General features: G+C 40.0%; 1 protein-coding gene and 1 gene segment (V, D, J or C); both read right to left on the bottom strand.

The window, feature by feature from the left end:
- LOC108414177 overlaps positions 1-24,262 on the bottom strand; it is a 512,138-nt gene that overhangs the window by 202,106 nt on the left and 285,770 nt on the right.
- The window catches only part of LOC108436641 (immunoglobulin gamma-1 heavy chain-like), a 395,990-nt gene that overhangs the window by 211,000 nt on the left and 160,728 nt on the right, over positions 1-24,262 (bottom strand). Inside the window, exons 1-2 of one of the 4 annotated variants that reach the window (XM_037544750.1) lie at positions 18,535-18,600; positions 18,096-18,404 (exon numbers count right to left, since the gene is read on the bottom strand). The exons of the other annotated variants lie outside the window; for them this stretch is intronic. Of the exons in view, the coding sequence (XP_037400647.1) occupies positions 18,096-18,404; positions 18,535-18,577 (352 nt within the window). The 5' untranslated portion in view covers positions 18,578-18,600. Of the gene's footprint in view, positions 1-18,095; positions 18,405-18,534; positions 18,601-24,262 lie in introns of those variants that run through there. 4 annotated transcript variants of the gene reach the window in all.

Raw genomic sequence — 24,262 nt, 5'->3', positions numbered from 1 at the left:
AATGAGACGCATATATGGAGAAATTAGCTTGAAATGAATAAACGTAGTTCAGTGTTTTGTGGGGTTTAATTCATTCTTTCATTGATTTAATTTGAAATTTAAACTCAGCATTTTCAAAAGTTAAAGCAGGCAGAATGATGCATGTTCTGACCCTGAACTCAATGTTTACTAGGACCTTGTCTTTAGCTATAATTGTCAGATAAGCCCAGGCTGCCCCCTACAGGCTGAAGTAGACTGTACCTGTACTTTGGTGCAGCTTTAAAGGGGAATTCCTCAGAAAGTCTGCGTTAATTCTCTAACGTGAACAAATGAGTTCAGAGTGGTTTGGTGTGAAATGATCTCTTCTGGAGAAACTTGGAGCCAGAATTTGTCACAGGTAGTGATGGTGATAGGAACCAGACATCTGAAGAGTTTTATTCCAGTAAAAGGTCCTTTACTCTAAAATATTTCACTAAATGGTTCTAAGTTAATGCATGTTTATCATTTTATAGAACGGATTTAATAAATGTATTTGTTTAAAAAGGGCGTGGCATAAAGGAACATGTAGGGCGTTGTAAAGCACAATTGTCCAAAAAAAAACCCCATAAACTAAATAAATCATGTTGAAGTATTTCAAGTGTGATTTTGGAAGTTTTATTTTTTATGTTGACATGCTGAGCAAACCTCTGTTATAGAAATGATTGTTGCTTAAAATGGAATTTTGATTGGAGTTAAAAATGGAATTTCAAGTTTGCCACGTTTTGCATTTTGTTTTTGTTTGAGCTTTTATGTATTATAATAATAATATGTTCATTTTCATTGTAAATGAATTCAGTCATTATGGGTGGACAAATGGCGTTAGGTTACAGCGTCCAGTCACACTGCTGCCACTGTCCAGCACGACTCAATCTGAAGGCCAGTCCTTGAGGGTCCAGTCCAGTCAGAGGTCACTCTACATATATTTCATTTCTAGTCATCACAGCCATTAAAGACTCGCTCGATTTTCCTGAGATGTTTCTGATGAGATTAGATGTAAGATGAGTCGCTTGAATAAGGAAGGGAAAAGTAAAAAAAACATGAAAGAAAAAAACTGGAAATTTCAATAATCGAATAATAAAATATTAAATAAATTAAAATGTTAAATGTTATTTTAACATTTTAATAGACATGATAAATATGAAACATACTGTATGAGGAAGTCAGATGTAGCTGAAAAGTATGTTAGGGTGGTGCAGGACATGTATGAGGATAGTGAGACAGTGGTGAGGTGTGCAGTTGGAGTGACGAATGGTTTCAAGGTGAAGGTGGGGCTACATCAGGGATCAGCTTTGAGCCCCTTCTTGTTTGCAATGGTGATGGTCAGGTTGACAGATGAGGTCAGGCAGGAGGCTCCATGGACCATGATGTTTGCTGATGACGTTGTAATCTGTGGTGAGAGTAGAGAGCAGGTGGAGGAGAATCTGGAGAGGTGGAGGTTTGCACTGGAGAGGAGAGGAATGAAGGTCAGTAGAGACGGAATACATGTGTGTGAATGAGAGGGAGGCAGGTAGAAAGGTGAAGATGCAAGGAGTAGAGGTCGTAAAGGTGGATGACTTCAAATATCTTGGGTCAACCATCCAGAGCAATGGACAGTGTAGAAAAGAGGTGAAGAAGAGGGTGCAGGCAGGATGGAGTGGGTGGAGACGGGTGTCAGGGCTGATCTGTGACAGAAGGATATCAGCAAGAGTGAAAGGGAAGGTCTACAAGACAGTAGTGCGTCCTGCTATGATGTCTGGTTTGGAGACTGTGGCTCTGTCTAAAAGACAGGAGGCTGAGCTGGAGGTGGCGGAGATGAAGACGCTGAGATTTTCGTTGGGAGTGACAAGGCTGGACAAGATTAGAAATGAGCAGATCAGAGGGACAGTGAAGGTGGAGCAGTTTGGAGATAAAGCCAGAGAGGCCAGGTTGAGATGGTTTGGACATGTGTTGAGGAGGAATAGTGGATATATTGGGCAAAGAATGTTGGAGATGGAGCTGCCGGGTAGAAGGAGAAGAGGTAGACCTCAGAGAAGGTTTATGGATGTAGTGAAGGTGGACATGGAGATGGTTGGTGTGAAAGTAGAGGAGGCAGTGGATAGGGCAAGATGGAGGCAGATGATCCGCTGTGGTGACCCCTAAAGGGAGCAGCTGAAAGAAGAAGAAAGATTATTGTAAAAATAATATTTTCCTCTGCCTTTCAGTTGATTTGATTATTAAAGTAGCTGATATAAAATATGCAAATCGGTTTGTGATTAAGAATAACTGCCTTGCTGTGTATCAGAGTTTTAGCACTCAGCCTGAATCCAAGAGGACAGAAAATCAATATGAATCATGGCTGCCTTTGTTAATTAGTTCATTTTTACTCATAATAAGAAATGAAACGAATCACCATCAAAATTCTGGCCCTTTGGCTCACAGACACTCCAGACCCACAATTTCTGAAAAGCTATCTGAGGTGCAACTTCTTCTCAAGATCTCTAGAAGCAAATACTACATGTTGGAGAAGTTTAATAATTTTTTGATCAAAAATGAGGCAAATTCATAAAGATATTAAATTTCTGTTAGAATTCACATGTCAAACAATCGCTTATCTGTGTAACTCAGGGTCTCCTGAAAATAATGACCTATGGCACGTGTGACTCTCATGTAGTATGTAAATGTTTTAGAATTGCAGTTGTAATTGTAACTGACCCCAAATGACCAAGGATCAAAACAGTAAAACAGAAAGGTGGACACACTAAATACTGTAAATACTGATATTATATGTAGTTGTTAAGGATGCTGTTGAGTTTTTGTACAGTCTTCTGGCCTTTCTGTGTCAGTGTGAGTCTCGAGCACAGTAATACACAGCTGTGTCTTCAGCCTGTAGATTCTGTCCTTGTAGGGTTACTGTGTTGCTGCTTGTGTCTCGAGAGACACTAAACTTGCTTTTCAGTGAATCTTTAGCAGCTATGCTCCCATCATAATAAATCATGTTGATCCATTCCAGAGCTTTTCCTGCAGGTTGGCGGATCCAGGCTGTTGCATAATGGTTGCTGCTGTCATCTGCCATCATGCATACAAAATGCTCACATTATTTAATTCACAGAATATGAAGTATATATATACATAAATGAGAATTCCACCAGTTTTTCAAAATGTCCACATTAATTTATTAATATGTAGAGTCATTTGGTGGTTTGGTGTGAAATGCTCTGTTCCAGAGAAACTTACTGAGTCAGAGTTGTTCACAGTGGTGGTGATAGGAACCAGACGTCTGAGGAGATTAAAGCTTACTGTGAGTTATTAAACAAAGTGGTTTTGCAATTCATTCTTTTCATGATAGTTTTGAGAAGAGTTTGGCCTAAAATGTGCTTGTTTTTGTTTAAGTGCATTGTTTATAGCTACACCCTGGGCTTTATAAGGCAAAATCGTCCCCAAATAAAACTGAATGATCCATCATGTTCAAATGTTTCCAGTGTGGTGAAGATCCTGGATAAGATTTATTACTTTTTTTAGAGCTTGAACTTCTGAACAAACGTCTCACAGTTCTACCCATGATTACAGTTTAAAATGGAATTATGATTGATGTTAAACTACATTTTGAATGTGTTGCATTTTTAATGACCGTCATGTTTTTGATTGATTTATTTATTAATAATATATTTGTGTTAAAAGTGAGCTTGAGTGGTCATCGTCAGTGGGCCAATGATAAAAGATTTGCTGGGCCAAATCAAAGTGTTGTCACTACCTAGGAGGTCTCGGCCAGTGCCTTCAATCTCAGCGGCAGTGTTTGAGGGTCCAGTGAGACTCCATATAGCACTCTGCAAAGGTCAGAGACCAATTTTTATTTATTGAATTTTAAGTAAAAAACAGACACTAAGAACTATTTACTTTCAGTAGACGCTTATGAGGAGAGTAGAATTAAGATCATTCACATGCCTGTATAAAGAGTGACAAAGGGGGGGGGACCTTGAATTAAGTGTTAATAATAATAAAAATAATGTCAAAAAGTCTCACTAAGAAAAGGAGACCCATCGATGTAAGAAGCTAAATGATGGACTGACCACCCCCGAGTCCAGACCTCAACATCACTGAACATGTTGGTTCTTGGATTGTGTGTAGCAGAAATGATAAATCAGCTTCTAAGACTGAACTTTGGAGGTGTGTCTGCAGTTTTCGTTCAAAAACTGAAAGTGAGGCTCCTGAAAAGAATGGAAGTTGGAATAAAGGTCTGAAGGTCTGTTATTTTCCATCTTTACTGCTTTTCATCCTGACACTGAAAAATGATTCAACCCAGCCTTTTTAACTGAAAATCAAATAAATTATAAATGATTTACATTTTCTCAGACAAAAAATGAATAAATCAGTAATAAATGAGAAATAACGACCAGGCTGTTTGTGGTTTAACAGTTTTTGTACAGTCTTCTGGCCTTTTCTGTGTCAGTGTGTCTCTCCGAGCACAGTAATACACAGCTGTGTCTTCAGCTTGTAGATTCTGTCCTTGTAGGGTTACTGTGTTGCTGCTTGTGTCTCGAGAGACACTAAACTTGCTTTTCAGTGAGTCTTTGGTCTTTTTGTTCCCATCATAATAAAATGTGTTGACCCATTCCAGAGTTCTTCCTGCAGGTTGGCGGATCCAGGCTGCTCCATGATAACTGCTGTCAGTGATGGAAGCTCCAGATACTGTACAGGTGATGGTTAAAGGCTCTGCTGGTTTGATGAGCACTGAGTCTGGCTGGATGAGCTCAGTAGCACAGAACACATCTGTGAAAAGAGAGAAGAAAAGGTTTGTATGTTTGCAGTAATGAATCAGATGAAGTCAAATCCAGCTTCAGTTGGACACTCACAGGAGGCAGCAGCCAGCAGCAGCAGTGAAGCTGAAGAGAACATGTTTGTGCTGCATTTAGAGTGATGGAAGCTGCTGTAGAGGGAGATGCTGCTGATATTAGGAGAGCAAATGGAGATTTGCATAGGAGTAAAAAGGGGTGGAATGTCAGAGCTGGTTCTCATGTGGGCTGTGCTAGATAACAGAACGTGCTGAGTTTTATTGAAAAGAATGATCCAGAAGCTGTTTTAGAGAAACACTGTGAGTCTCTTATATTGAGCATTTATTTCTGATACAGAACACAGTAGAGAGTTTCATCATAAAGTGAAGTTTGCTGTGGATTCATGATTTATGTAATATGTTGATTTTTGGCTGTCATGCATACGAAACGCTCTCATGAATTATTACTTAATTCACAGAATGTGAAGTAAACTGAACATTTTCAAAGTCAGAATAATGGGGGATTGTCTTTGTGTGTAACTGTTAGATGTGCACTGGCTGCCCCCTACAGGCTGAAACAGAAACTCTATGGTGCAAATTCTATAAAAGAGAATTCCAGTTTTTCAAAAATGTCGACATTCATTTATTAATGTGTGAACGGAGTCATTCAGAGTGGTTTGGTGTGAAATGCTCTGTTCTAGAGAAACTTACTGAGTCAATTTTGTTCACAGTGGTGGTGATAGGAACCAGACGTCCGAAGAGCTTAATGCCTGAGCGTGTGCGTTTAGAACGATTCATTATGTTTGTGTGTTGGATCCACTTATTAAGCAGAAGTTGTGTCTGTGAGTTGGAGACTGTTTAGCAGAGCTGCTGGTCATGCATGACTGAACCCTAGAAGTGAGTGTGAGGTTTTTATACAGCGCTGTAGTGTTTGGTGTCACTGTGGTTCTCGTGCACAGTAATAAACAGCAGTGTCTTCTGTCTTCAGGCTGCTCATCTGCAGATACACCTGCTTCTTAAAAAAAGCAATGATGTCTTTCCAGATGCACTTGAACCATCACCAAGCAAATACTGCCACGTCAGGGTCACTGCTGTGCTGAGAATGGATCACCATTCAAATGATATATAGTCAGCATTGGTCTTATGGTGGTCAGTATCCACTGATTAGTGGAGAAGAGTGGACAGGTCAATACACTCTTATATTATTTTTTATTATCTTTTTTTCTGGTTTTGTTCATTCACTTATTGCCTTTATTACAGCTGACATTCTTTTTCGGAGACTTGACTTCACATTAAAGAAACCTTCAGGATCTTTTTCAACACCTCCAAACTTCAGTCTTAGAAGCTGGTTTGCATTTTTTGGTTCTCATGATCCAAATAATCCAAAGACATTCAATGATGTTGAGGTCTGGACTGAGTACTTTGATAAAGTATCTGACAATTGTACAATAATGCACATAAATATAAATGCATTGCTGAATATTAATAATGTTCAAATGTTTATTTACTGTTCATTTAACTGAAAGGAAAAATGAATAAATGGATAATAGAAAATAAAAAAATGTTGTAAAATGTGGTTCAACAGTTTTTGTACAGTCTTCTGGCCTTTCTGTGTCAGTGTGTCTGTCGAGCACAGTAATACACAGCTGTGTCTTCAGCTTGTAGATTCTGTCCTTGTAGGGTTACTGTGTTGCTGCTTGTGTCTCGAGAGACACTAAACTTGCTTTTCAGTGAATCTTTAGCACTTTTGCTCCCATCATAATAAATGGTGTTGATCCATTCCGGAGCTTTTCCTGCAGGTTGGCGGATCCAGGCTGTTCCAAAATGACTACTGCTGTCAGTGATGGAAGCTCCAGATACTGTACAGGTGATGGTTAAAGGCTCTGCTGGTTTGATGAGCACTGAGTCTGGCTGGATGAGCTCAGTAGCACAGAACACATCTGTGAAAAGAGAGAAGAAAAGGTTTGTATGTTTGCAGTAATGAATCAGATGAAGTCAAATCCAGCTTCAGTTGGACACTCACAGGAGGCAGCAGCCAGCAGCAGCAGTGAAGCTGAAGAGAACATGTTTGTGCTGCATTTAGAGTGATGGAAGCTGCTGTAGAGGGAGATGCTGCTGATATTAGGACAGCAAATGGAGATTTGCATAGGAATCAAAAGGGGTCAGGATGTCAGAAATAGAGCTGGTTCTCGTTTGGGCTGTGCTAGATAACAGAACGTGCTGAGTTTTATTGAAAAGAATGATCCAGAAGCTGTTTTAGAGAAACACTGTGAGTCTCTTATATTGAGCATTTATTTCTGATACAGAACACAGTAGAGAGTTTCATCATAAAGTGAAGTTTGCTGTGGATTCATGATTTATGTACTATGTTTGTGATTTTTGGCCATCATGCATACAAAATGCTCACATTATTTAATTCACAGAATATGAAGTATATATATACATAAATGAGAATTCCACCAGTTTTTCAAAATGTCCACATTAATTTATTAATATGTAGAGTCATTTGGTGGTTTGGTGTGAAATGCTCTGTTCCAGAGAAACTTACTGAGTCAGAGTTGTTCACAGTGGTGGTGATAGGAACCAGACGTCTGAGGAGATTAAAGCTTACTGTGAGTTATTAAACAAAGTGGTTTTGCAATTCATTCTTTTCATGATAGTTTTGAGAAGAGTTTGGCCTAAAATGTGCTTGTTTTTGTTTAAGTGCATTGTTTATAGCTACACCCTGGGCTTTATAAGGCAAAATCGTCCCCAAATAAAACTGAATGATCCATCATGTTCAAATGTTTCCAGTGTGGTGAAGATCCTGGATAAGATTTATTATTTTTTTTAGAGCTTGAACTTCTGAACAAACGTCTCACAGTTCTACCCATGATTACAGTTTAAAATGGAATTATGATTGATGTTAAACTACATTTTGAATGTGTTGCATTTTTAATGACCGTCATGTTTTTGATTGATTTATTTATTAATAATATATTTGTGTTAAAAGTGAGCTTGAGTGGTCATTGTCAGTGGGCCAATGATAAAAGATTTGCAGGGCCAAATCAAAGTGTTGTCACTACCTAGGAGGTCTCGGCCAGTGCCTTCAATCTCAGCGGCAGTGTTTGAGGGTCCAGTGAGACTCCATATAGCACTCTGCAAAGGTCAGAGACCAATTTTTATTTATTGAATTTTAAGTAAAAAACAGACACTAAGAACTATTTACTTTCAGTAGACGCTTATGAGGAGAGTAGAATTAAGATCATTCACATGCCTGTATAAAGAGTGACAAAGGGGGGGGGGGCCTTGAATTAAACGTGTTAATAATAATAAAAATAATGTCAAAAAGTCTCACTAAGAAAAGGAGACCCATCGATGAAAGAAGCTAAATGATGGACTGACCACCCCCGAGTCCAGACCTCAACATCACTGAACATGTTGGTTCTTGGATTGTGTGTAGCAGAAATGATAAATCAGCTTCTAAGACTGAACTTTGGAGGTGTGTCTGCAGTTTTCATTCAAAAACTGAAAGTGAGGCTCCTGAAAAGAATGGAAGTTGGAATAAAGGTCTGAAGGTCTGTTATTTTCCATCTTTACTGCTTTTCATCCTGACACTGAAAAATGATTCAACCCAGCCTTTTTAACTGAAAATCAAATAAATTATAAATGATTTACATTTTCTCAGACAAAAAATGAATAAATCAGTAATAAATGAGAAATAACGACCAGGCTGTTTGTGGTTTAACAGTTTTTGTACGGCCTTCTGGCCTTTTCTGTGTCAGTGTGTCTCTCGAGCACAATAATACACAGCTGTGTCTTCAGCCTGTAGATTCTGTCCTTGTAGGGTTACTGTGTTGCTGCTTGTGTCTCGAGAGACACTAAACTTGCTTTTCAGTGAGTCTTTGGTCTTTTTGTTCCCATCATAATAAAATGTGTTGACCCATTCCAGAGTTCTTCCTGCAGGTTGGCGGATCCAGGCTGCTCCATGATAACTGCGGTCAGTGATGGAAGCTCCAGATACTGTACAGGTGATGGTTAAAGGCTCTGCTGGTTTGATGAGCACTGAGTCTGGCTGGATGAGCTCAGTAGCACAGAACCCATCTGTGAAAAGAGAGAAGAAAAGGTTTGTATGTTTGCAGTAATGAATCAGATGAAGTCAAATCCAGCTTCAGTTGGACACTCACAGGAGGCAGCAGCCAGCAGCAGCAGTGAAGCTGAAGAGAACATGTTTGTGCTGCATTTAGAGTGATGGAAGCTGCTGTAGAGGGAGATGCTGCTGATATTAGGACAGCAAATGGAGATTTGCATAGGAATCAAAAGGGGTCAGGATGTCAGAAATAGAGCTGGTTCTCATGTGGGCTGTGCTAGATAACAGAACGTAAGGATAATGGTTTATAAGCTACTTCACAGAAACTCTGTAGAGCTCTAACGTTGAATAATCTGTACTGATACTAAAGATACCTCCTTGTACATCCTTAAAAATGAATAAACAGCTTATAATGCGTGTGCAGCGGTCTCTCAGTGGTCTTCATAAGTACGCATTATCACTGCTTTGTCCTGGAATTGAATGTTTAACATGATTTCTCATTAGTCAATCATAGGACACTGTTTTTCTCATTAATAATCATATGAATAAATATAGTAAACTGTACCTGGTAGATATTTACAGGCTGCTTCTATAGGCTGAAATATGGATGCTACCTGTGTTTTAGTTGGTGCATATTTATAAATAAATCAGTAAATATTACCATAAATGATGTAAAGTTAAAGGAATGGTTCGGTGAATAATCAGATTTATACACTTATACCTGATTCAGTCCATCAGCCTGGTCATGTTTGTAGTCCAGATCTTGCATCTTTATTTAAGTGGTGGGGCTTCAAGGCTAACGTTGCGAGTAAACACTAGAATTCAATAGTCACCCAAATCTCTTTCGTGAATACGTCCCTCAGACTTCTCTCAATCTGCTCAATCCACATGCAGGTCTTTATTAAAGTCATACAGACTTGTCTGTGTGTTTTAAAGTACAGTATGACTTATTATAACCTGTAAAAATGAATAACTCTTTACTGCGTAGTTGAACGAAGCAGATGTACATTTTAATCAGCAGGTTTTGTGCCACATTCTCTGTGTGGACTCCTCTCTGTGTGGATGCATGTTAGCATATGCTGTTTATGTGGATTCTTTTTAGAAAAAAATTGTCTTGAAATGAAAAATGAAGTTTTATATTTTAATAGAAATATTAAACGGTATCTAACATGCATCTCCACATTCACACCTGTTTTTGTTCATTTATTCAGCTCACAGTAAGTCATACTATGTCTCAAAGCACATGGACAAGCCCGTATTTACAGGAACGATTTGGGTGACTATTGACTTCTACAGTGCTTGCTAGCACCTTTACCCTTGCAGCTTCGACACTAAAGTAAAGAAGCAACATTTGTAAACAGAACAAATTGGATTGAGTGTGACTCTAGATGGCCGTCCCTTGGTAGAAATAATTAAGCCTGGTGTTTATTATAGCTATGAAAAGTGAGAGGAGAGACCAGTAAATCATATTTCTGAAAAAGTTGAAATATAAAACCACTCACTCTCGCTTTAATTACATTGAATGAAAGCTCTAACTCCACTGAGTGAAATCTAACATTACAGCTGCCACACTGGAGGGTTTTTGTACAGCTCTGTAAACTCTTGCGTCAGTGTGGCTCTCGAGCACAGTAATACACAGCAGTGTCTTCAGTCTTCACGCTGCTCATCTGCAGATACAGCTGGTCTTTGCTGTTGTCTCTGGAGATGGTGAACCTTCCTTGGACAGACTGAGAGTAGTACTTGTACTGACTATTATAACTGATGAGTGCCACCCATTCTAAGCCTTTTCCAGCAGCCTGTCTGACCCAGCCCATCCGGTAGCCATCAAAGTCTAGACTGGATGCTGTACAGGTCAGTTTATGAGATCCTCCAGGTGTAATGATCGCTGCTTCAGACTGGATCAGCGTTTGACTCCAGCATTCTTAAGGAGAACAAACCAATGAATAAAACGTTCTAATATTTAATGCAGAATGAAAACACTCATTACAAAAGCAGCCCATCAGGATCTTACTTGTAGTGAGAGACAGTAAAATAAAACTCCAGATCATCTTCACTTCCATTGTCCAGGTAGCAGAGCGATGACCATCAAGCGGAATGTCATAAAGACTGAGTGACGACTGAGAATAAAAAGCTTGTAAAGGACAGTGAATTTGCATGCGATATTTGGGTCGGTCATTCTGAATTCTTCTTCTAAATAGCCCCGCCCACTTCTCTACCTTCCCTTCCACTGTATTCCTATACACTACTTTAACCAATACATATGATCAGGGACCATCAATGTCTGCACACACTGAGGTCCTCTGAGATCAACAGTTACATGATTGGTTATTGATGTTATTGATGGTTTTGACGCCATAAATGAGTGTAAAACAAAACAAAACACAGCTGTGTCTTCAGACTGCAGGTGCTGTTGGATGCAGCTGATGAAACTGTTTACCAATAGAGTCTTTATATTGTCTACAGTTCTCACTCTGTCATGCCGTATGATGGCCCATTTTCTCTCTCAGGGTATAAGAGATGTGCTACTAGTGCCCTCTATGTGGTCTTAGCGCAATTTTCAGCAAATCGCTACTGTTGGAAGAAAACCTTGTATCTCCAAAATGTTGACTTTACAGGAGAAGATAAAACATTCTCATAGTTTTGAATGTAAGTTCATGGAACTAGATTGTTTCCAAGCACTTTTGGAGCGATTGGGGTGTTCACTATGAAATTATGGCACATTGTAAAGGTCAGCTGTTATTTTCAAATTCGGTACAAAATGAAGAAAATGGAAATCTGGGTTTTTCCGACAACAGTGAAAAAGCTCATCATTGCAGATTCAGCAGCACACGCACATTTCTTGCAATGCAGGCTAGAGCCAATCACTGGAGAGGTTTACGGCTTCCTGAGGATCATGGAGGAGAAGAATATCTTCACATGTGAGTTAATATTTACATTTACGGCATTTTGGCTGAAGCTCTTATCCAGAGCGACTTACAATTTGATCAATTTACACAGGTAGGCCAAGGTAGTGTTAGGAGTCTTGCCCAAGGACTCTTATTGGTATAGTGTAGGGTGCTTACCCAGGCAAACAACAGAAACCAAGCCACTTCTTAAACTTTCTGTAGTGTATTATAGTCAGAATGAATGTTTGGATCATGTGACCATTATAGAGCGCTTTTTAAACGAAACAACAAAAGCCATATCAGCCCTTGTCCTTCATGTAGTGCAACTGCCAAACCCAGACTTGTCCATCAGATTGCCAGATGGAGAAGTGTGATTCGGAAGCCTAAAATGTTGTCCGGTGGATGAAATCACTCTGGGTAGTGAGGGCAGAGTGAGAGTCTGAGTGATGTTTTAACCCTGTGTTGGAATATAAAGGCTAAAATCACAGCAATAATATCAGGATTTTGGTGATTTTCCTGGCCGAGTTACTCACTGATGCTGGCGTCATAGGTCGATGATGTTGATTGATGGCATGCTAGCTGGTCAGGGACGGGTCTGCTGAATGTCCTGATATGGGTACCATGTCTGTAGCTCAAACCATTCTGAAGTTATGAAGGCTGGAGGTCAACTACATGTTTGCCTTCAAACTCTGGGCTTCAGTTTATAGAACATGAGAGTTATATCTATCATTATAGAGCATTTTTTAAATGAATCAGTAGATGCCATATTTCCTCTGGCACTTCCTGAACTGTCTGTTAGAAGGTCTAATGAGGATCTTCTGAAAGTTCAGTTTAGAGTTCTGTAAATGATGGATCACATTTTGCCATAATCATCGTTTAATAGTTGTCATAAATATGTGGTCACAACAGTGTTGTAAGCCTCCTTATCGCCTTCATAGGTAGAAAAGAAGTGCTGTGCTCTGTACTAGCCGTCAGTGTGTGCAGCTAGATTGAATTATATCATGATCTTAAGTTGAATCCCGTAATTGAGAGTTTTTGTACAGCACCGTAGTGGCTTGTGTCAGTGTATATATTCATGCACAGTAATAATCAGCAGTGTCTTCTGTCTTCAGGCTGCTGAAGATTGCCTGAGATGGTCCATCTTTGCAGTTTTTGTACAGGCACTCTTATATTTTGTATGCTTGTGCCTCTATAACGGGCACAGTAGTACACAGCTGTGTCTTCAGGCTGCATGTTCTGTCCTTGTAAAGTCACTGTGCTGCTGGAGGCGTCTTTAGAAACACTGAACTTGCTTTTCAGAGACTCTTTTTGGTAAGTGCTCCCACCACCCCAGATGTGGGTTATCCACTCCAGAGTTTTCCCTGCAGGCTGTCGAATCCACCCTGTCGCGTAGTCATTATCAGTAACTGAATAACCAGATACTTTACAGCTGATGGTCAGAGACCCTCCTGGCTTTATAAGCTCTGAGCTCGGCTGAATCAGATCGACACATTTCACACCTGGAAGAAAGAAAGAGAAAGATGGTCTCACTCATTTACAGCATGTTTAGAAATATTTGGAGGTACAAATAGTCATAAATTGTGGTTTATGTTGCTAAATGTTTGTATTCCAGTCCATAAAGAGACTAACAGGTGGTTGCTGTTGTCAGCAATAGCAGAAATGTGTAGAGCATGACTGCCTGTTGAAGATGCTGTCCTGATCTGCAGTGGAGTGAAAGGAAGAAGCTGCTTTTCATATATACAGGAGGACTAAGTCACTTTACATAGAGAGCACACAGTCATGATGAACATCACCACCATCAGTTTCATGACAGAATGTCTGGAGAAAGTATCAAGTAAAGTTAGTGACTGTAGAACCTTTGTTTTAAGCTGCCCTCTAGTGGTTTGGATGATGACAGGGAGGAATTACAGGTTGCTGGAGTTGTTTTTGTCGTAAATGTAAATGTGGAGTGAATAATAGCACATGAGGATGTTAAATGGCAGCAGGCATTGGAAATATATGAGGACATTATACATCCTGTGTGATGTGCTTATTAAGCCAGCCTGTCTGTGTTTTAAAGTACAGTATGACTTATTGTAACCTGTAAAAATGAATAACTCTTTACTGCGTAGTTGAACGAAGCAGATGTACATTTTAATCAGCAGGTTTTGTGCCAAATTCTCTGTGTGGACTCCTCTCTGTGTGGATGCATGTTAGCATTGGCTGTTTATACGGCTTCTTTTTAGAAAGAATTGTTGAAAAATGAAGTTTTATATTTTAATAGAAATATTAAACGGTATCTAACATGCATCTCCACATTCACACCTGTTTTTGTTCATTTATTCAGCTCACAGTAAGTCATACTACGTCTCAAAGCACATGGACAAGCCCGTATTTACAGGAACGATTTGGGTGACTATTGACTTCTACAGTGTTTGCTAGCACCTTTACCCTTGCAGCTTTGACACTAAAGTAAAGAAGCAACATTTGTAAACAGAACAAATTGGATTGAGTGTGACTCTAGATGGCCGTCCCTTGGTAGAATTAATTATGCCTGGTGTTTATTATAGCTATGAAAAGTGAGAGGAGAGACCAGTAAATCATATTTCTGAAAAAGTTGAAATATAAAACCACTCACTCTCGCTTTAATTACATTGAATGAAAGCTCTAACTCCACTGAGTGAAATCTAACATTACAGCTGCCACACTGGAGGGTTTTTGTACAGCTCTGTAAACTCTTGCGTCAGTGTGGCTCTCGAACACAGTAATACACAGCAGTGTCTTCAGTCTTCACGCTGCTCATCTGCAGATACAGCTGGTCTTTGCTGTTGTCTCTGGAGATGGTGAACCTTCCTTGGACAGACTGAGAGTAGTACTTGTACTGACTATTATCACTGATGCTTGCCACCCATTCTAAGCCTTTTCCAGCAGCCTGTCTGACCCAGCCCATCCCGTAGTTGTCAAAGTGTAGTTCAGATGCTGTACAGGTCAGTTTATGAGATCCTCCAGGTGTAATGACCGCTGCTTCAGACTGGATCAGCGTCTGACTCCAGCACTCTTAAGGAGAACAAACCAATGAATAAAATGTTATAATATTTAATGCAGAATGAAAACACTCGTTACAAAAGCAGCCCATCAGGATCTTACTTGTAGTGAGAGACAGTAAAATAAAACTCCAGATCATCTTCACTTCCATTGTCCAGGTAGCAGAGTGATGACCATCAAGCGGAATGTCATAAAGACTGAGTGACGACTGAGAATAAAAAGCTTGTAAAGGACAGTGAATTTGCATGCGATATTTGGGTCGGTCATTCTGAATTCTTCTTCTAAATAGCCCCGCCCACTTCTCTACCTTCCCTTCCACTGTATTCCTATACACTACTTTAACCAATACATATGATCAGGGATCATCAATGTCTGCGCACACTGAGGTCCTCTGAGATCAACAGTTACATGATTGGTTATTGATGTTATTGATGGTTTTGACGCCATAAATGAGTGTAAAACAAAACAAAACACAGCTGTGTCTTCAGACTGCAGGTGCTGTTGGATGCAGCAGATGAAACTGTTTACCAATAGAGTCATTATATTGTCTACAGTTCTCACTCTGTCATGCCGTATGATGGCCCATTTTCTCTCTCAGGGTATAAGAGATGTGCTACTAGCGCCCTCTATGTGGTCTTAGCGCAATTTTCAGCAAATCGCTACTGTTGGAAGAAAACCTCGTATCTCCAAAATGTTGACTTTACAGGAGAAGATAAAAACATTCTCATAGTTTTGAATGTAAGTTCATGGAACTAGATTTTACCCAAGTTCTTTTGGAGCGTTTGGGGTGTTCACTATGAAATTATGGCACATTGTAAAGGTCAGCTGTTATTTTCAAATTCGGTACAAAATGAAGAAAATGGAAATCTGGGTTTTTCCGACAACAGTGAAAAAGCTCATCATTGCAGATTCAGCAGCACACGCACATTTCTTGCAATGCAGGCTAGGGCCAATCACTGGAGAGGTTTACGGCTTCCTGAGGATCATGGACGAGAAGAATATCTTCACATGTGAGTTAATATTTACATTTACGGCATTTTGGCTGAAGCTCTTATCCAGAGCGACTTACAATTTGATCAATTTACACAGGTAGGCGAAGGTAGTGTTAGGAGTCTTGCCCAAGGACTCTTATTGGTATAGTGTAGGGTGCTTACCCAGGCAAACAACAGAAACCAAGTCACTTCTTAAACTTTCTGTAGTGTATTATAGTCAGAATGAATGTTTGGATCATGTGACCATTATAGAGCGCTTTTTAAACGAAACAACAAAAGCCATATCAGCCTTTGTCCTTCATGTAGTGCAACTGCCAAACCCAGACTTGTCCGTCAGATTGCCAGATGGAGAAGCGTGATTTGTCACAGAACACGTCTCCACTGCTCTAGAGTCCAGTAGCGGCGCTTTACACCTCTGCATTCCACACTTTGCATTGCGTTTGGTGATGTAAGGCTTGGATGCAGGTATTTGGCCATGAAAACGCATTCCATGAAGCTCTCTACACTGTTCTTTAGCTGATCTGAAGGCCACATGAAGTTTGAACTCTGTAGAGAGTTGGTGACATCTGCGCACTATGCCCCTCAGCATCCGCTGACCCCGCTCTGTCATTTTACATGGCCGACCACTTCGTGGCTGAGTTGCTGTCGTTCCCAATCGCTTCCACTTTGTTATAATCCCACTGACAGTTGACTGTGGAATATTTAGTAGTGAGGAAATTTCACGACTGGACTTGCTGCACAGGTGGCGTCCAATCACGGTACCACGCTGGAATTCACTGAGCTCCTGAGAGCGACCCATTCTTTCACTAATGTCTGTAGAAGCAGTCTGCAGGCCTAGGGGCTCGGATTTATACACCTGTGGCCATGGAAGTGACTGGAACACCTGAATTCAATGATTTGGATGGGCGAGTGAAAACTTTTGCAAATATAGTGTAACTTTGCATTTGCAACCTGCCTCAGACCCCATGTTATAAAAACTGGGTTTCAAAAAAAAATTAAGATTGTGGATTGTGAGAAACAGAAAACGCAACCAACATCTCAGACTGAACTTCTGAGGCGTGGAAAACCATCCCTGCAGATTTCCTTGAAAAACTGGAAATCCTTTGAGAAGCATGGAAGCTAAGGGTGAGCACAGTAAATCCTGAATAAAGTGAAAAAATATAACTTCTCAAGGTACAAATAGAACTAAAGGTTTCCAAGAAATGTACTTCAATACCAAGAACATTATAAAGAATATCATAAAGACTGAGTGATGACTGAGAATATAAAGCTTGTGAATTGCTCCACTGAATAGCCCCGCCCACTTCTCTGCCTTCTCTTCCACTGTGTTCTTACACACTACTTTAACTAACGCATCCGATCAGGGGTCATTAATGTGGCCTTGTAAGAGCAGCAGTTGTATGATAGGATGATGTGAATGTTATTCATGGTCTACCACTGTGGATGCAGGTCCAACACAGCAAAACACAGCTGTGCCTTCAGACTGCAGGTGCTTTTGAATGTAGTTGAAGAAACGGCTCACTTCAGTTAATGCAGGCAGTGTGCTTTGTGCAGTTTCTGCTCTGCGAAGTCGAACGGCATGGCATTTGTCCTTTTGATGTTCAAAGGGGTGCTCCTTAAGCATCCTCTATGGGCTCTTCATGCAGTTATCGGCAAAGGCTGCAACACTGCAGATTCAGCCTGAAATCCTTCGTAAAACGGGCTAGAACCAATCACACTGGAAAGGTTTAGTTCACAGCTGTCTGAAGAGCAGCACCATCACTAGGATCAGAATTGTAGTCAGGTCCTTTTTGCAGAAACGTGGCCTGCGTCTCACAGTGAACTGACTGGCGAATATGAGTATTACATTAGTTGGAAGCTTCTCCTTTATCTTTTTATTTTTAAAAGCAAATCATTGCTTCTTTTACCCATCCATAACTGTTATGCACATTTTCCTTTCATTTGCTCCTTCCTCATCCCTCCATTCTTCTATAAACTGCTACTACTCTTCCATAAACTGATTTAACTCCAGTTATTAGGTTTATTGAATTAATCATTTAACTATGTATTCATATGTTACGTGTCAGCTTATCATCCATGCTGAAACCTGGACTAAATCAAATCATTTTCAAATTGACTTGTTTCCAGACTAACTTTGCTCTGGTTTAAGGCAAAGCAACATTGTGAAGTATTCAGCTCGATTGAATTATATCATGATCTTAAGTTGAATCCCGTAATTGAGAGTGTTTGTACAGCACTGTAGTGGCTTGTGTCAGTGTATATATTCATGCACAGTAATAATCAGCAGTGTCTTCTGTCTTCAGGCTGCTGAAGATTGCCTGAGATGGTCCATCGTTGCAGTTTTTGTACAGGCACTCTTATATTTTGTATGCTTGTGCCTCTAAGACGGGCACAGTAGTACACAGCTGTGTCTTCAGGCTGCATGTTCTGTCCTTGTAAAGTCACTGTGCTGCTGGAGGCGTCTTTAGAAACACTGAACTTGCTTTTCAGAGACTCTTTTTGGTAAGTGCCCCCACCACCCCAGATGTGGTTTATCCACTCCAGAGTTTTCCCTGCAGGCTGTCGAATCCACCCTGTCGCGTAGTCATTATCAGTAACTGAATAACCAGATACTTTACAGCTGATGGTCAGAGACCCTCCTGGCTTTATAAGCTCTGAGCTCGGCTGAATCAGATCGACACATTTCACACCTGGAAGAAAGAAAGAGAAAGATGGTCTCACTCATTTACAACATGTTTAGAAATATTTGGAGGTACAAATAGTCATAAATTGTGGTTTTTGTTGCTAAATGTTTGTATTCCAGTCCATAAAGAGACTAACAGGTGGTTGCTGTTGTCAGCAATAGCAGAAATGTGTAGAGCATGACTGACTGTTGAAGATGCTGTCCTGATCTGCAGTGGAGTGAAAGGAAGAAGCTGCTTTTCATATATACAGGAGGACTAAGTCACTTTACATAGAGAGCACACAGTCATGATGAACATCACCACCATCAGTTTCATGACAGAATGTCTGGAGAAAGTATCAAGTAAAGTTAGTGACTGTAGAACCTTTGTTTTAAGCTGCCCTCTAGTGGTTTGGATGATGACAGGGAGGAATTACAGGTTGCTGGAGTTGTTTTTGTCGTAAATGTAAATGTGGAGTGAATAATAGCACATGAGGATGTTAAATGGCAGTAGGCATTGGAAATATATGAGGACATTATACATCCTGTGTGATGTGCTTATTAAGCCAGCCTGTCTGTGTGTTTTAAAGTACAGTATGACTTATTGTAACCTGTAAAAATGAATAACTCTTTACTGCGTAGTTGAAGGAAGCAGATGTACATTTTAATCAACAGGTTTTGTGCCACATTCTCTGTGTGGATGCATGTTAGCATATATTGTTTATGTGGCTTCTTTTTAGAAAGAATTGTTGAAAAATGAAGTTTTATATATTAATAGAAATATTAAACGGTATCTAACATGCATCTCCACATTCACACCTGTTTTTGTTCATTTATTCAGCTCACAGTAAGTCATACTACGTCTCAAAGCACATGGACAAGCCCGTATTTACAGGAACGATTTGGGTGACTATTGACTTCTACAGTGCTTGCTAGCACCTTTACCCTTGCAGCTTCGACACTAAAGTAAAGAAGCAACATTTGTAAACAGAACAAATTGGATTGAGTGTGACTCTAGATGGCCGTCCCTTGGTAGAAATAATTAAGCCTGGTGTTTATTATAGCTATGAAAAGTGAGAGGAGAGACCAGTAAATCATATTTCTGAAAAAGTTGAAATATAAAACCACTCACTCTCGCTTTAATTACATTGAATGAAAGCTCTAACTCCACTGAGTGAAATCTAACATTACAGCTGCCACACTGGAGGGTTTTTGTACAGCTCTGTAAACTCTTGCGTCAGTGTGGCTCTCGAGCACAGTAATACACAGCAGTGTCTTCAGTCTTCACGCTGCTCATCTGCAGATACAGCTGGTCTTTGCTGTTGTCTCTGGAGATGGTGAACCTTCCTTGGACAGACTGAGAGTAGTACTTGTACTGACTATTATAACTGATGAGTGCCACCCATTCTAAGCCTTTTCCAGCAGCCTGTCTGACCCAGCCCATCCAGTAGCCATCAAAGTCTAGACTGGATGCTGTACAGGTCAGTCTATGAGATCCTCCAGGTGTAATGACCGCTGCTTCAGACTGGATCAGCGTTTGACTCCAGCACTCTTAAGGAGAACAAACCAATGAATAAAATGTTATAATATTTAATGCTGAATGAAAACACTCATTACAAAAGCAGCCCATCAGGATCTTACTTGTAGTGAGAGACAGTAAAATAAAACTCCAGATTATCTTCACTTCCATTGTCCAGGTAGCAGAGCGATGACCATCAAGCGGAATGTCATAAAGACTGAGTGACGACTGAGAATAAAAAGCTTGTAAAGGACAGTGAATTTGCATGCGATATTTGGGTCGGTCATTCTGAATTCTTCTTCTAAATAGCCCCGCCCACTTCTCTACCATCCCTTCCACTGTCTTCCTATACACTACTTTAACCAATACATATGATCAGGGATCATCAATGTCTGCGCACACTGAGGTCCTCTGAGATCAACAGTTACATGATTGGTTATTGATGTTATTGATGGTTTTGACGCCATAAATGAGTGTAAAACAAAACAAAACACAGCTGTGTCTTCAGACTGCAGGTGCTGTTGGATGCAGCTGATGAAACTGTTTACCAATAGAGTCTTTATATTGTCTACAGTTCTCACTCTGTCATGCCGTATGATGGCCCATTTTCTCTCTCAGGGTATAAGAGATGTGCTACTAGCGCCCTCTATGTGGTCTTAGTGCAATTTTCAGCAAATCGCTACTGTTGGAAGAAAACCTCGTATCTCCAAAATGTTGACTTTACAGGAGAAGAAAAAAACATTCTCATAGTTTTGAATGTAAGTTCATGGAACTAGATTTTTTCCAAGCACTTATGGAGCGTTTGGGATGTTCACTATGAAATTATGGCACATTGTAAAGGTCAGCTGTTATTTTCAAATTCGGTACAAAATGAAGAAAATGGAAATATGGGTTTTTCCGACAACAGTGAAAAAGCTCATCATTGCAGATTCAGCAGCACACGCACATTTCTTGCAATGCAGGCTAGGGCCAATCACTGGAGAGGTTTACGGCTTCCTGAGGATCATGGACGAGAAGAATATCTTCACATGTGAGTTAATATTTACATTTACGGCATTTTGGCTGAAGCTCTTATCCAGAGCGACTTACAATTTGATCAATTTACACAGGTAGGCGAAGGTAGTGTTAGGAGTCTTGCCCAAGGACTCTTATTGGTATAGTGTAGGGTGCTGACCCAGGCAAACAACAGAAACCAAGCCACTTCTTAAACTTTCTGTAGTGTATTATAGTCAGAATGAATGTTTGGATCATGTGACCATTATAGAGCGCTTTTTAAACGAAACAACAAAAGCCATATCAGCCTTTGTCCTTCATGTAGTGCAACTGCCAAACCCAGACTTGTCCACCAGATTGCCAGATGGAGAAGCGTGATTCGGAAGCCTAAAATGTTGGCCGGTGGATGAAATCACTCTGGGTAGTGAGGGCAGAGTGAGAGTCTGAGTGATGTTTCAACCCTGTGGTGGAATATAAAGGCTAAAATCACAGCAATAATATCAAGATTTGGTGATTTTCTGGGCCGAGTGACTCAATGACGCTGACGTCATAGGTCGATGATGTTGATTGATGGCATGCTAGCTGGTCAGGGACGGGTCTGCTGAATGTCCTGATATGGGTACCATGTCTGTAGCTTAAACCATTCTGAAGTTATGAAGGCTGGAGGTCAACTACATGTTTGCCTTCAAACTCTGGGCTTCAGGTTATAGAACATGATAGTTATATCTATCATTATAGAGCATTTTTTAAATGAATCAGTAGATGCCATATTTCCTCTGGCACTTCCTGAACTGTCTGTTAGAAGGTCTAATGAGGATCTTCTGAAAGTTCAGTTTAGAGTTCTGTAAATGATGGATCACTTTTTGCCATAATCATCGTTTAATAGTTGTCATAAATATGTGGTCACAACAGTGTTGTAAGCCTACTAATAATCAGCAGTGTCTTCTGTCTTCAGGCTGCTGAAGATTGCCTGAGATGGTCCATCTTTGCAGTTTTTGTACAGGCACTCTTATATTTTGTATGCTTGTGCCTCTAAGACGGGCACAGTAGTACACAGCTGTGTCTTCAGGCTGCATGTTCTGTCCTTGTAAAGTCACTGTGCTGCTGGAGGCGTCTTTAGAAACACTGAACTTGCTTTTCAGAGACTCTTTTTGGTAAGTGCTCCCACCACCCCAGATGTGGGTTATCCACTCCAGAGTTTTCCCTGCAGGCTGTCGAATCCACCCTGTAGCGTAGCTGCTATCAGTAACTGAATAACCAGATACTTTACAGCTGATGGTCAGAGACCCTCCTGGCTTTATAAGCTCTGAGCTCGGCTGAATCAGATCGACACATTTCACACCTGGAAGAAAGAAAGAGAAAGATGGTCTCACTCATTTACAGCATGTTTAGAAATATTTGGAGGTACAAATAGTCATAAATTGTGGTTTATGTTGCTAAATGTTTGTATTCCAGTCCATAAAGAGACTAACAGGTGGTTGCTGTTGTCAGCAATAGCAGAAATGTGTAGAGCATGACTGCCTGTTGAAGATGCTGTCCTGATCTGCAGTGGAGTGAAAGGAAGAAGCTGCTTTTCATATATACAGGAGGACTAAGTCACTTTACATAGAGAGCACACAGTCATGATGAACATCACCAACATCAGTTTCATGACAGAATGTCTGGAGAAAGTATCAAGTAAAGTTAGTGACTGTAGAACCTTTGTTTTAAGCTGCCCTCTAGAGGTTTGGATGATGACAGGGAGGAATTATAGGTTGCTGGAGTTGTTTTTGTCGTAAATGTAAATGTGGAGTGAATAATAGCACATGAGGATGTTAAATGGCAGTAGGCATTGGAAATATATGAGGACATTATACATCCTGTGTGATGTGATTATTATTAACAATCCAGCAGTTAGTAATTAAATGGCTGCTTATTACTGCATTATTAAGCAACGATTAGAGTGAAGTAAACATTTTCCAGAGCACTTTTATTCCTGTATTATAGTGTTGTAGTTGGAAATGAAAGGTGTTTTCTCAGTCTTCGTGCCTTTTTCCTGAGAATATTTGAATGCAAAGCCTCCGTTATTTTACGTCTGTAAATCATTTTTCTTACTGAAGTGGAATGCATTTTAAAACAGAGACACACTTTGTAGTAGTCAGATAAAAATACCCCGGCAAATGATGAACTCTAGTTACTACTTTATAATGTAGTATATTCATTACTATTTATTGCCTTTAACTTTTAGTAACTATTCAAGTAACCACTGGCTTGAAAAGGTGCAATAAGGGTACAATGATGGAAAACTAAAATATGATGATGAATAATATACAAATAAAAGTGCTCTGGTCTTATTTCACCCTATAGAAGTGATACTTTTTTAATCCCACAAACGGGAAATTCCACCTCCGCATTTAACCCATCCGTGAAGTGAAACACCACATACACACACACAGTGAGCACACACACACTAGGGGGCAGTGAGCACACTTGCCCAGAGCGGTGGGCAGCCCTATGCACGGTGCCCAGGGAGCAACTGGGGGTTAGGTATCTTGCTCAAGGACACCTCAGTCATGGACTGTCGGCACTGGGGATTGAATCGGCAACCTTCCGGTCACAGGGCCAGTTCCCTAACCTCCAGCCCACGACTGCCCTGTGTAATAATGTAGTAATGATTAGAATGTAAGTTGCCAACTCTTCAGCTTGTTAAGGCTCAATAACATCATGACCCTTTATACTGAGGAGCTAAATTTGTGGAGCTATTTGTCAGATTTTCTTCTCTAAAGATGATCTACACTTAGGACTATACTGAAGATAACGGTAGTTACATCATTAATGATGTAATTATCGCACTAATTGTATCATACTAGTAATATTATGTAATGGAAAAGATGTGAATATATTAATATGTAATGTGAGACAGACGGTTTGTGGATTTTGTGAAAGACTGTGGAGTGTATATTCAACTTTAAATGTTACTGCAATCGTATTACTAAAAATCCATCCATCCATTTCCTAAGCCGCTTCTCCGTCAGTTACTAAAAATCAACAAATAAAAAATAATCATTACATTGCAATAAACATGTACGAGTATGTCCATCATTTGTTTAAGGCTTTGGCCACATGTCCCTATATATTTTATTTATTCAGGTTTTTTCTCTGTTTTATATACATCACCGCTGTCGGATCAAAACCTCATATCTCCGATAACTTTACAGGAGAAGGGAAAAACATACTCTACTATTAATGTAAGTCAATGGAACCAGACTTCCTTCTGAGTCACTTTGGGTCATTTCTTTCAGTCCATTCATTATGAAATTTGCATACAACGTAATGGACAATAGGCATTCCTAGATTACGTAAAAAACGGAAAAATGACAAAAATGGAGATATAA

The sequence above is a fragment of the Pygocentrus nattereri genome, chromosome 14, assembly GCF_015220715.1.
Source record: "Pygocentrus nattereri isolate fPygNat1 chromosome 14, fPygNat1.pri, whole genome shotgun sequence".
Classification (NCBI taxonomy): Eukaryota; Metazoa; Chordata; class Actinopteri; order Characiformes; family Serrasalmidae; genus Pygocentrus; species Pygocentrus nattereri.
This window is presented reverse-complemented; position numbering and strand designations above follow the sequence as displayed.